The 13226-nt window shown below is 41.6% G+C and overlaps 2 protein-coding genes and 1 long non-coding RNA gene across 10 annotated transcripts in view; 2 read left to right on the forward strand and 1 right to left on the reverse strand.

The window, feature by feature from the left end:
• LOC133511882 (disintegrin and metalloproteinase domain-containing protein 23) overlaps positions 1–3250 on the forward strand; it is a 49580-nt gene extending 46330 nt beyond the window's left edge. For 3 of the 4 annotated variants that reach the window (XM_061840934.1, XM_061840933.1, XM_061840936.1), the window contains one exon: positions 1–1547. In XM_061840934.1, coding sequence (XP_061696918.1) covers positions 1–46 — 46 coding nt within the window. In that variant the 3' untranslated portion in view covers positions 47–1547. Of the gene's footprint in view, positions 1548–3106 lie in introns of those variants that run through there. The other variant, XM_061840935.1, reaches the window with a different exon arrangement.
• Positions 1486–12984, reverse strand: LOC133511887 (uncharacterized). Of its 2 annotated transcripts, none has more exons than XR_009798058.1 (4): positions 11254–12984; positions 4000–4100; positions 3098–3254; positions 1486–1607 (listed from the first exon to the last, which is right to left on the reverse strand). It is a non-coding gene; the product is annotated as an uncharacterized LOC133511887 (long non-coding RNA). The 2 variants fall into 2 exon arrangements; XR_009798057.1 differs by having other exon boundaries at positions 10814–12984.
• casp10 (caspase 10, apoptosis-related cysteine peptidase) overlaps positions 10367–13226 on the forward strand; it is a 22661-nt gene continuing 19801 nt past the window's right edge. For all 4 annotated transcript variants that reach the window (XM_061840938.1, XM_061840939.1, XM_061840941.1 and 1 more), the window contains exon 1: positions 10367–10562. The gene's annotated coding sequence lies outside the window, so the exon portion shown is untranslated. The remainder of the gene's footprint in view (positions 10563–13226) is intronic.

Below are 13226 nucleotides of genomic sequence, written 5' to 3' on the forward strand. Positions count from 1 at the left end.
AAATGTGAAGAAGCGGCGGTACGACCCCAACGCAACAGCCATTTAATGCTGAAGGGGCAGACGCCAATCGCAGACGGACTTCTCTGAGGCTTCCTTAGTTGGCGACCTGACAGCTGGACTGCACTTATTCCTGCTGACCTTCAGCATTAGACTTACTTGAATAAGAATAACAATATATATTAAAAAGAAAAACAATGTAGTGGACATTTTAACAAATTCCATTGTATTGACATTAGACTCGCGCAGCCTTTTAGCTTTTTCACATCACTCATCACACGCAAGCCTGATGTCTAGAATGACAACGCTCCTCCAGCATCCTCCTTTTTCAGTGCCAGTGCACAGGTGCCGAGTCAGGATCCACACTGCTCTCACACCTGGCATGATTCTCCACACGTCCAGCGCTGCTTGCTGGCCCTCTGGCATGAAGAGCTCCTCTCCACGGGCTCTGCATGGGCTGCGTAAGCTGTGAAAATTCAGCAAAAATACATCCTTCCAAAGAGAAAGGAAAGCACTGCGGGGCGAGGGGGAGAAAAAAAGCCTCATTCAACCTATGATGATATGACAGTGGACTGCATGTGGGATGCAGGCCATATGGTGAATAGTGTCAAAAATTGTAAATAATTTGAGCATTTTAACTTTGAAAGGATTTTCAGATGACTTCTTTTTTTGTTTGACATGAGCATGTTTTATAGCAGGCGGGCTATTGAAACACTAATAATTATGATTTGGGGACAAAAATAGAACTTCTGGATCTTCGCCCTATGGCTTCCTAGAGAAGCGTGTCAGCTCGAGCGAGATCAAGTGCGACACGCCGTCCCGTCGCAGTATTGAAAGTTGAGAAAAAGCCAAAGAAGCAATCACCGTGAAACATGGATGTTGCACACGGAGCACTTTGCCCTCTACCGTGTCCAGCCAGGGCTCACCCATCAACACCCCACCACATCCGGCTTAGCCTTTTACTCTCATAGACTCGTAGTAGGAATCAAGTCTACAGGAAGCGCTGCATGCAATCACTACTGTATAATGGGCTTATAATAATTCTATATGGGAGTCCCCCAGGATCTGCAAGAAAATATGCTAAAAAAAACATAAGGTGCATGTCAACAACAAAACCATTTAACTTTTATTTACTATGCAAAGGAGCGATATTGCACAAAAGGGAAAGACTTGGAATTTGAAAAACCTTTCGCTAATCATCGACTTCCACGTTTGGCCGCTCATTTATCTCATTATGTTTTGCTTCAAAGAGCAACGGCAACAACTAAAAGACACGGATTCATATTTACGATGACGAATAAGCAAATGAGAGCACTTCTTTGTGTGTGTGTGTGTGTGTGTGTGTGTGTGTCATCCGATGTTTTTATTCACTCGTTCACACTAAATGGTGCCTGTACATACTGAGGTCTCGTGCAGGGTTCTTATTGTTGTCCACCCCGGATGGTGGCAAGTGTGTTCCCTCCATGTCTGTCGTCTGCTCGTCCACCAATTTCCTCTCTCACTGCATCATGTACTCTTGGACTGGTCAATAAACTACTGACTCCTTTTAACTCTTCTTCTTTTTGTCTTTTTCTCTGACACGCTCCTAGATCAGATGGTGTTAAGGCAAACTGAAAGAGAAAACCTTCATTAAAGATGTTTTTTCATAAGGGGGTTACAAGGACAAATTGGAGAAGCTAAAATTTTATAGTATTTTTTCAAATACTATACATCTGATGGTGGAGAAAAAAGAAGAAAATTAAAGGTCTAGTGTCATCCCTATAAACATTTTAAAATAGATATTGAAATGAAAAATACATATAAGATTATTCATTTCAATGTCTACACGAAAAAATAAATATGAACGGAGAGCGCGTCATCCATGCGCAAAGTTGCGGAAGTCTCATTCGACATCTAAGTGGTCGCCATATTGGCTGCATTTACTGTCCGTGATGTCACCCCGGACATTCGCCATTGAAAAGGCCCCTACTGTAGGACACGGCCCTTTAGACACGGAAGCTCTTTTCGGAGAAAACATCTCACAACTGAATGAAGTGACCGGGGCAATATTACCCTATTGTTTCGAGCCATATTTAGATGACATGCGGATCACGGCCAAACCACCTCCCTGGTGATAAACGTCCACTTCCGCTGCGGACATGATCCACCGCTGTGACGAGCCACCCTGTACTGACGTCTCACTGACACTGACTCTTTCTTTACCCAGTGACCTGATTTTAAAAAGAGCTTGTGACAACTGGAGACAATGGTTTGATAGATTCATGTTTTATCCTCACTAAGTTACTAGTTCTGTTTTTTTTTCATTTTTTTTTGGTGGCATATCTCTTTAACCAACTTTCTGTCCCTTGTAATTACAGGGATGAAAAATGCCTCCTCTCCATCGGGGTCTGAGTTATTGTGGAATAGACCTGGCAAATATCAGGCAGATTTACATACTGCACATACTGTGGGTTATTTAGTTAGTTAGTTAGTTAGTTAGTTTTATCTGCCACACTTTTAGCATGAATCTGATTTCACTCTGCTTTTTGAGTTTACATTCACAAGTCTCGGAACGTGTATACATACATACTGTATGCATCCAGCATCCAACATAAAAAAACCCACCCAGGAGCAGAGTAATTAGCTAAAAGACGTCATTTTTGCTAAATTGCGTAGCTCACTTTTTTCCCTCATGTTCCTCAAAAAGGTTTCATAACAGGGTCGCATGCAATGAGAGAAAAGTCTGTGTGCCATCTTACTTCTAATTATCATAATAAAATACATGAATATTATAATATTAACAATTATAAAACAAACAAACAGGCAGATTAGATAGATAGATAGATAGATAGATAGATAGATAGATAGATAGATAGATAGATAGATAGATAGATAGATAGATAGATAGATAGATAGATAGATAGATAGATAGATAGATAGATAGATAGATAGATAGATAGATAGATAGATAGATAGATAGATAGATAGATAGATAGATAGATAGATAGATAGATAGATAGATAGATAGATAGAGTTGATTTTTCTTTTCACTGTGGCCCGAACACTCATTAGGTGGTTCTAAATATTGAGTAAAATCAGATGGTGATTCCCTTCTTCTTACCTCATGTAGGTTGGTGGCGCCGCTTGGCTGCTGTTTAGCAGAGAATGCAGCCCCCCCCCGGCTGTTTGTCGGGCAAACTCTAGGCCTGTAACTGGGGCATCACCGCCAGCAGGTAGGGGCCAGCAGCGGGGGTAGTGGTGGCTTGGCCCAGGTAACCCTGTGTACAACCATAATTGGTTAGCATTTAAAAAAAAAGTTGTTTTATATAAAAGGAAATAGTCAAAAGGAGAATAAAGTTTTATTTGATCAACACATTGAGCAAACCACAAAACTGATTTAAAACTTCCTTCAAAAAATTTTGAACTACAGGGTTGCATGTATGTTGAGACAGAACGTTAGTTTTGTGAAAGATGGGCATGTGTTCAAGCAGTCCTCTCCTTCAGGAATGAACCATCCATTAGGGACCGCTAAGGTTTTTTTTTTTTTTTTAAATGGTCCAAATAATGTATTTTAGGTTCCAAATCATTCCTTGAACTGTGGGTAATGAGAAAATTACACTTTTTTTGGATTACCTATTAATATTGTTGGTCTCCATGCTCAAAAGTACAAGAAAACCATGTGAATTTTTATTTTTTTTTTTTTGCAAAAATGTGAAAAAAATGGTTCCAGCTTGTTTAATCCTATAAAATGAATATTCTGTCAGTTTTTGTGTTTTAACTTTTAATTTGGGTCACACATTAGTACATCAGATGATTAATTATCCCATCCTTTTAATGAAATATTATTCAAAACCCAACAAGAAATGGGTTACATACGTAATTTCCCTTAAGTTTGCCGATGAAAACTAAGCACAAAGGAGACTTCCTTAAGATTAGAAAGTTCCTGTTACTACAAAGATTGACAGCAAAGGTGTCTTAAACTTAGTGAAAGTCCACAACTTTATGGGAAAGTTCACAATTTACCTTATTCCTTAATTTCAAGGGAAATCCACAGCTAACTGTTTGTTGGCCACTAGATGAAAGTCACCGTTAGTCCAGATGTCAGTACTGTCACTACTTTGAGGCTGCAAAAGAAATAAATAGTGAGATACTATAACTAGCAATGCAGGATCTAGTGGGGCAGAAAAATCCTAAATCCGTTGAGATGAAACAAAAATATGTCTTATAGCACGACGCCCAGAGTTTTGTCCGATACCGTTAAACAATTATAAGGTACAAAGGTACGTGGAAAAATAAGAGACACTTTGCACAGAGGACCCATATTTAATGCCGAAGTCGATGTTTTCGCCGATAAGAAATTGAACTGTTAATGGGCTTCCGCTTGTCTTGGAGAACTGGATCTACACATGTATCTGGTGAGTAAGTCAAGATTTACACGGAAGAGTTTGAAAGCCTAGAAAAGTTTGAACGGATAGTTATTTTGTTGCTGGATCTGTTCTTAATCGGGAATAAATCTCACATTGTGATGTACCCACTCAGATTTTCTCAATCCAAAAATACCAATATTTAAATAAATGATCCCTGGTTTTAACCAAACTAGCATTCAATAACTATGATTGGAAAAAAAATGTAGCCTCCGTACGTGGAAGCATATTGCTGCCACACGCTTACCCCGGACGGTTTATTATTTATTTAAATATGCATTGTTCTCAAATGAGTCAAATTGCTGTTATGAATACTTCTTGATCATTTGAGTTTGAGTTTTCCTACCTGAAATGATCGTTACATAGGTGTGTGTATTTCGTTGAGCACCATCCATCACGTGCACGATCTCTATACAGTACTCATCTTTTCAATACAAATACCACTATTTAAATAAATGACCCCTGGTTTTACACAAACTCGCATTCATTGCTATGATTGGAAAAAATATTTAGGACAGGGAGTCATCTCCTCCGTACACGGAAGCGTATTGTAGCCGCATGCACACACCTCAGTAAACCTCTCTGTGACTGAAGTTTTTTTGTTTTTTTTTAATATGCATTGTTCTCAAATGAGTCAACTTGGCATCATAAATACTTCTTGGTTATCTGAGATTGAAAAGAATAATTCCTAACTGAAATAAAGTGATCGCTACACAGGCATGTGTATTTGGTTGGGCACCATCCATCACGTTTAATTGCCGAAATCAGTCTTTTCAGCTGGTATAATAAGAATGTATCTTTGAAGAACTGTCTTGTCTATTGTGATAACCAACACAGCAACAAGTCTCAGGCATTGTGCATATTCTGCTCCGGTTCAATGACTCCCACACTGTTGAGCAGCTCTTTTTGACCGGCAATATGAACCGTGAAAACGGTGACGTCCCGTGCACGAGTTCATTTCACATGGCCTTGAGGTTCTCCACAATGCATTGCGCCAGGTCTCGAATCCTTCAAAACGCGTAATTTAACGTCAAATGCCTTAAGAGTACAAGTGTTTTGTGAACCAAAAATGTAGCGCTTCTCCCGAAACCAGACCAACTGCGCCCCTAGCGGCAATGGCGGTTGCTACATCCATCCAAACATAAAACATACAGTGAAGAAAATAAGTATTTGAACACTCTGCTATATTACAAATTTTCCCACTTAGAAATCATAGAGGGGTCTGAAATTTTCATCGTAGGTGCATCTCCACTGTGAGAGAGAAAATCTAAAAGGAAAAATCCAGAGATCACAATGTATGATTTTTTTAATGATTTATTTGTGTGATACAGCTGCAAATAACTATTTGAACACCTCTTCTTCTTCTTCTTTTCCTTTCGGCTTGTCCCGTTAGGGGTCGCCACAGCGTGTCATCTTTTGCCATCTTAGCCTATCTCCTGCATCTTCCTCTCTAACCCCAACTGCCCTCATGTCTTCCCTCACCACATCCATAAACCTTCTCTTTGGTCTTCCTCTCGCTCTTTTGCCTGGGAGCTCCATCCTCAGCATCCTTCTACCAATATACTCACTCTCTCGCCTCTGAACATGTCCAAACCATCGAAGTCTGCTCTCTCGAATCTTGTCTCCAAAACATCCAGCTTTGGCTGTCCCTCTAATGAGCTCATTTCTAATCCTATCCAACCTGGTCACTCCGAGCGAGAACCTCAACATCTTCATTTCTGCCACCTCCAGTTCAGCTTCCTGTTGTTTCTTCAGTGCCACTGTCTCTAATCCGTGCATCATGGCCGGCCTCACCACTGTTTTGTAAACTTTGCCCTTCATCCTAGCAGACACTCTTCTGTCACATAACACACCAGACACCTTTCGCCAGCTGTTCCAACCTGCTTGGACCCGTTTCTTCACTTCCTGACCACACTCTCCATTGCTCTGTATTGTTGACCCCAAGTATTTGAAGTCGTCGACCCTCGCTATCTCTTCTCCCTGTAGCCTCACTCTTCCCCCTCCACTTTTCTCATTCACGCACATATATTCTGTTTTACTTCGGCTAATCTTCATTCCTCTCCTTTCCAGTGCATGTCTCCATCTTTCCAATTGTTCCTCTGCATGCTTCCTGCTTTCACTGCATATGACAATATCATCTGCGAACATCATGGTCCAAGGGGATTCCAGTCTAACCTCATCTGTCAGCCTATCCATTACCACTGCAGACAGGAAGGGGCTCAGAGCTGATCCCTGATGCAGTCCCACCTCCACCTTAAATTCCTCTGTCACACCTAAGGCACACCTCACCATTGTTCTGCTGCCATCATACATGTCCTGTACTATTTTAACATACTTCTCTGCCACACCAGACTTACGCATGCAGTACCACAGTTCCTCTCTTGGTACTCTATCATAGGCTTTCTCTAGATCCACAAAGACGCAATGTAGCTCCTTCTGACCTTCTCTGTACTTTTCCACGAGCATCCTCAAGGCAAATAATGCATCTGTGGTACTCTTTCTAGGCATGAAACCATACTGTTGCTCGCAGATACTTACTTCTGTCCTGAGTCTAGCCTCCACTACTCTTTCCCATAACTTCATTGTGTGGCTCATCAACTTTATTCCTCTATAGTTCCCACAGCTCTGAACATCCCCTTTGTTCTTAAAAATGGGAACTAGAACACTTTTCCTCCATTCTTCAGGCATCTTTTCGCCCGCTAGTATTCTGTTGAATAAGTTGGTCAAAAACTCCACAGCCATCTCTCCAAATTGCTTCCATACCTCTACCGGTATGTCATCAGGACCAACTGCCTTCCCATTTTTCATCCTTTGTAGTGCCTTTCTGACTTCCCCCTTAGTAATCATTTCCACTTCCTGGTCCTTCACTCTTGCCTCTTCAACTCTTCCTTCTCTCTCATTTTCTTCATTCAACAACTTCTCAAAGTATTCTTTCCATCTATTTAGTACACTACTGGCACCAGTCAACACATTTCCATCTCTATCCTTAATCACCCTGACCTGCTGCACATCCTTCCCATCTCTATCCCTCTGTCTGGCCAACCTGTAGAGATCCTTTTCTCCTTCTTTCGTGTCCAACCTGGTGTACATGTCTTCATATGCCTCTTGTTTAGCCTTTGCCACCTCTACCTTTGCCCTACGTCGCATCTCGATGTACTCCTTTCGCCTCTCCTCAGTCCTCTCAGTATCCCACTTCTTCTTCGCTAATCTCTTTCCTTGTATGACTCCCTGTATTTTGGGGTTCCACCACCAAGTCTCCTTCTCCCCTTTCCTACCAGATGACACACCAAGTACTCTCCTGCCTGTCTCTCTGATCACCTTGGCTGTCGTCGTCCAGTCTTCCGGGAGCTTCGGTTGTCCATCGAGAGCCTGTCTCACCTCTTTCCGGAAGGCTGCACAACATTCTTCCTTTTTCAGCTTCCACCACATGGTTCTCTGCTCTACCTTTGTCTTCTTAATTTTCCTACCCACCACCAGAATCATCCTACATACTACCATCCTATGCTGTCGAGCTACACTCTCCCCTACCACTACTTTACAGTCAGTAACCTCCTTCAGATTACATCGTCTGCACAAAATATAATCTACCTGCGTGGTTCTACCTCCGCTCTTGTAGGTCACTATATGTTCCTCCCTCTTCTGGAAATAAGTGTTCACTACAGCCATCTCCATCCTTTTTGCAAAGTCCACCACCATCTGCCCTTCAAAGTTCCTTTCCTGGATGCCGTACTTACCCATCACTTCTTCATCGCCCCTGTTTCCTTTACCAATATGTCCATTACAATCTGCACCAATCACAACTCTCTCGCTGTCTGGGATGCTCAGAACTACTTCATCTAGTTCCTTCCAGAATTTCTCTTTCAACTCTAGGTCACATCCTACCTGTGGTGCATAGCCGCTAACCACATTATACATAACACCCTCAATTTCAAATTTTAGTCTCATCACTCGATCTGATACTCTTTTCACCTCCAAGACATTCTTAGCCAGCTCTTCCTTTAAAATAACCCCTACTCCATTTCTCTTCCCATCTACTCCGTGGTAGAATAATTTAAACCCTGCTCCCAAACTTCTAGCCTTACTACCTTTCCACCTGCTCTCTTGGATGCACAGAATATCAACCTTTCTCCTAATCATCATGTCAACCAACTCCTGTGCTTTTCCTGTCATAGTCCCAACATTCAAAGTCCCTACACTCAGTTGTAGGCTCTGTGCATTCCTCTTTTTCTTCTGACGCTGGATCCGGTTTCCTCCTCTTCTTTGTCTTCGACCCACAGTAGCTGAATTTCCACCGACGCCCTGCAGGTTAGCAGTGCCGGGGGCGGGCGTTGTTAACCCGGGCCACGACCGATCCGGTATGGGATTCTTTAGATGAACGCTCATATTTGTTTGGCACAGTTTTTACGCCGGATGCCCTTCCTGACGCAACCCTCTGCATTTATCCAGGCTTGGACCGGCCTACAGATTGCACTGGTTTGTGCCCCATAGGGCTGCATTATCAGCTATCAGCTTGAATTCTGACCACCAAAGACCTGTTAGTCCACCTTTAAATGTTCACCTCCACTCCATGTAGTATCCTGAATCAGATGCACCTGTGTGAGGTTGATAGCTGCATAAAGACACCTGTCCACCCCATACAATCAGTAAGACTCAAACTTGTAACATGGCCAAGACCAAAGGGCTGTCCAAAGACACCAGAGACAAAATTGTACTACTCTACACGGCTGGAAAGGGCTATGGAGAAATTGCCAAGCAGCTTGGTGAAAAAAGGTTGGAGCAATCATTAGAAAATGGAAGAAGCTAAACATGACAGTCAATCTCAATCGGAGTGGAGCCACATGCGAGATATCACTTCGTGGGGGTTTCAATGATCCTTTGAAAGATGAGGAATCAGCCCAGGACTAGATGACAGGACTTGGTCAATGTCCTGAAAAGAGCTGGAATCACAGTTTCCAAAGTGACTTGGTAATACACTAACACGGAAGATTCCACTGCTTAAACAGGCACATGCCAAGGCCCGTCTTAAGTTTGCCAATGACTGTTTGGATGACACAGAGGAGTCGTGGGAGAAGGTTTTGTGGTCAGATGAGACCAAAATTGAAGTTTTTGGTCATAATTCCACTAACCGTGTTTGGAGGAAGACGAATGCTGAGGTACATCCCAAGAACACCATCCCTCCTGTGAAGCATGGGGGTGGTAGCATCATGCTTTGGGGGTGTTTTTCTGCACATGGGACAGGATGACTGCACTGTATTAAGGAGAGGATGACTGTGGCCATGTATTGTGAGATTTTGGGGAACAACCTCTTTCCCTCAGTCAGAGCATTGAAGATGGGTCGCGGCTGGGTCTTTCAACATGACAATGACCCGAAGCACACAGCCAGGAAAACCAAGGAGTGGCTCCGTAAGAACCACATCAAGATTCTGGCATGGCCTAGCCAGTCTCCAGACCTAAATCCAACAAAAAATCTTTGGAGGGAGCTGAAACTCTGTGTTTCTCAGCGACAGCCTAGAAACCTGTCTGATCTCGAGAAGATCTGTCTGGAAGAGTGGGCCAAAATCCCTCTTGCAGTGTGTGCAAACGTGGGGAAAAACTACAGGAAACATTTGACCTCTGTAATTGCAAACAAAGAGTTCTGTACCAAATATTCACATTGGTTTTCTCAGGTGTTCAAATACTTATTTGCAGCTGTATCACAAAAATAAATTGTTAAAAAAATCATACATTGTGATTTCTGGATTTTTCTTTTTAGATTATCTCTCACAGTGATCATGCACCTCGGATGAAAATTTCAGACCCCTCCATGATTTCTAAGTGGAAGAACTTGCAATACAGCAGGGTGTTCAAATACTTATTTTCTTCACTGTACATAAAAATGCCATTGCAAATGTTGGGGAGCTCAACATTTTCTTTCCCGTTTTTTCCTCTCCAAATCTTTATTAGTACACGTGATTTTTTTTCTTTGACTTGTTAGGCGTGTCACGCGACAAGGTTACTTTCACTTTCGACTCGTTCCTTTTTTTCGTGACTTGTATTTCACAGAAACGACTTGCTACGTGCAAATTCAGAATATTTTTAGTCCGGAAATTATTTGTCGTTTCGACGTTAATGTACTTTTTGCGTCTGTTCTACTCCGAGTGAAAGCCAAGTCTACTTGCTCAGGTAAAAGAGTTTTTAGCCAAGTTTACTTGCTCAGGCAAAATAGTTTTTAGACGAAGTAAACGCGTAACGTTTGCTAGGACAGTTTAGGAAGATACACTGTATATGTGGTGTGCACCTAGTTATTGAACCTTTTTAATTATTATTATGATTATTATTATTTTAAGTATGCACTGTACTCACATTCCATCACATACCTAAATGTATTAAAAACACTTCGGTAGCCAAAGTACGGATTCGATTCCTTTACTTACAGGTAAAATAGTCCAAACTCTAAAATGTACTGTCGTACAAAAGTACAAACACCTATATACACCTATATGGAATTCCTCCTTTTGATGGCGTGTATTAAAAATAAATCACTAGCTATCAATACGACGTTACCACATTGCTAACGTTAAATCAAAAAAAAATGCGGACGATAATGACTGGAGAAAAAGTACACGTATTTTTTAAAATTCGAGATTCGATTTTTTTTTTAACACTTTAGATTTTAGACTGGCAAAAGACTCAATGTGACCACGAATCCTGGGAGCAGTATGTATCGAATCCTAAATAGTATTGCGCTATGGCATCCATTTTATATGACAAAAATCTCCTTGCACACCACCAGACAAAAATATCCAGAAAGTTGGAAATTGGGAATTCTTAAATAATGCTAATCTCGCCTCAGTTTACTCACAAATCGACTCACTCAAAAATCTAAATCGAGCCTGTAATTCAACAAGATGATACTGTATACTTGAAGGACGCCACGACTTGTTGTGCTGTTTGACTGGCAACAGGGGGTTTGAATGTAGCTACTGCGATCTCATGGACCAATGTCAACATTTTCAAAAATGGAAAGAAAAAAGGTGGTAATTCTGGGGATTTTTTGAAACATTCCTACCGAATGGTATAGCATTTATTTGTTCTGCTTGTCACTGGTTGTCACTGGCAATGATAGATGAATTGAATACTGGATATCACAATCCGGGTGGCACAGTGGCGCAGCTCTAGAGCATTGAGCACACAGTTCTGAGGACCTGGGTTCAAATCCCAGCCAAACTTCGTGTTTGCATGGGTTTTCCACCTCCTATATCCCAGAAATGTATTAATTGCCCCTAGGTAAGATTGTGAGTGCGAATGCTTGTTTGTTTTGATGTCCCCTTCGACTGACTGGCGACTAGTTCAGGGTTTACCCTGCCACCTGCCTGATGACAGCTGGCATTAGCTCCAGCACTCTCGTAACCCTCGTGAGGATAAGTGGGTCAGAAAGTGGATAGATATTACAGTCCATCAATCAATAACTCAGTTACATTTTTCTTTTGTGTTGCATCGTCATCTGTGGAGGTTGAAAATAGTAATGAGCTGTGTTTGGAAGTGGCTAAGAATGAGGCTAACAAACTGTAGGCTAATTATTTCTTCCCACATCCCTTTTGGAATGTGGGAGGGAACCCACAGAGAACTCACACAGGTAGAGGAGAAAATGCAAACTCCACACAGGCGGGGCCGGCATTTGAAGCCTGGTCCTCAGAACTGTGAGGCGAACACTAACCAGTCATCCACCGTACCACCTTAGGTTGATTACTTAAACATCTATGTCATTGAAAGTAAATCATTTACAAATATTTCTGTGTACTCAGACATTTGAATTTAAATGTAAACTTCAAAGTTAAGTAAAATAAACAATTAAGTATATTTTAGCGTAATGTCTATTAAGGGTTGCATCAGGAAGGACATCCGGCGTAAAAATTGTGCCAAACATATATGTGCGTTCATCTGAGATGACACGCTGTGGCTACCCCGAAAGGGACAACCATCCATTAGCGTAATGTGTATTGTAGGTTTTGTCATTTTTTATTTATATTGTACAAAATATCTTGGAAACTAGAGTCCATAATATTCAAAGGTAGATTCTACCACCTTTTTATAATAATAATAGTGATAATGATAATAATATTGCCCATTCATCCATTTTCTTAGCCGCTTATTCTCTCGAGGGTCGTGGGAGTTAAAAGGAATTAGAATGGAATTAGAATTAGAATGTTTTTCTCTAATCTTACAATTAGTTTTACACCACCACCCCTAACAAAAAAAACTTATTTTTGGACCAAATGCAACACATAGCAGCTAAGCTAACTTTGGCTTCTGTATAAGTGGCACAATAACCCATTAAGGTTATGTTTTAATTCAGTGAGAAATAGTATTTTTTTTGTTGCTATAGCACATATTATTTCAATGCTTATAGGTATTTTTATGAATTCCAGACTTATTTGGAGGAGTGTTGTCATTGCATAAATAAACTGATTGCATCCAGTTCATATCCATCCATCCATCCATCCATCCATTTTCATAGCCGGTTGTCCTCACAAGAGTCACGGGAGTGCTCGAGCCTATCCCAGCTAGCAATGGGCAGGAGGTGGGGTACCCCCTGAACTGGTTGCCAGCCAATCGCAGGGCACATCGCGGCAAACACCCGCACTCACAATCACACCTAGGGACAATTTAGAGTCTTCAATTAATGCATGTTTTTGAGATGTGGGAGGAAACCGGAGTGCCTGGAGAAAACCCAAGTAGGCACAGGGAGAACATGCAAACTCCATGCGGGCGGGACCTCAGAACTGTGAGGCCAACAGTCTACACCTGATCCACCGTGGCGCATAATAATATTAATCAGAAAAAAAT

Source organism: Syngnathoides biaculeatus, chromosome 14 (assembly GCF_019802595.1).
Source record: "Syngnathoides biaculeatus isolate LvHL_M chromosome 14, ASM1980259v1, whole genome shotgun sequence".
NCBI classification, from domain to species: Eukaryota; Metazoa; Chordata; class Actinopteri; order Syngnathiformes; family Syngnathidae; genus Syngnathoides; species Syngnathoides biaculeatus.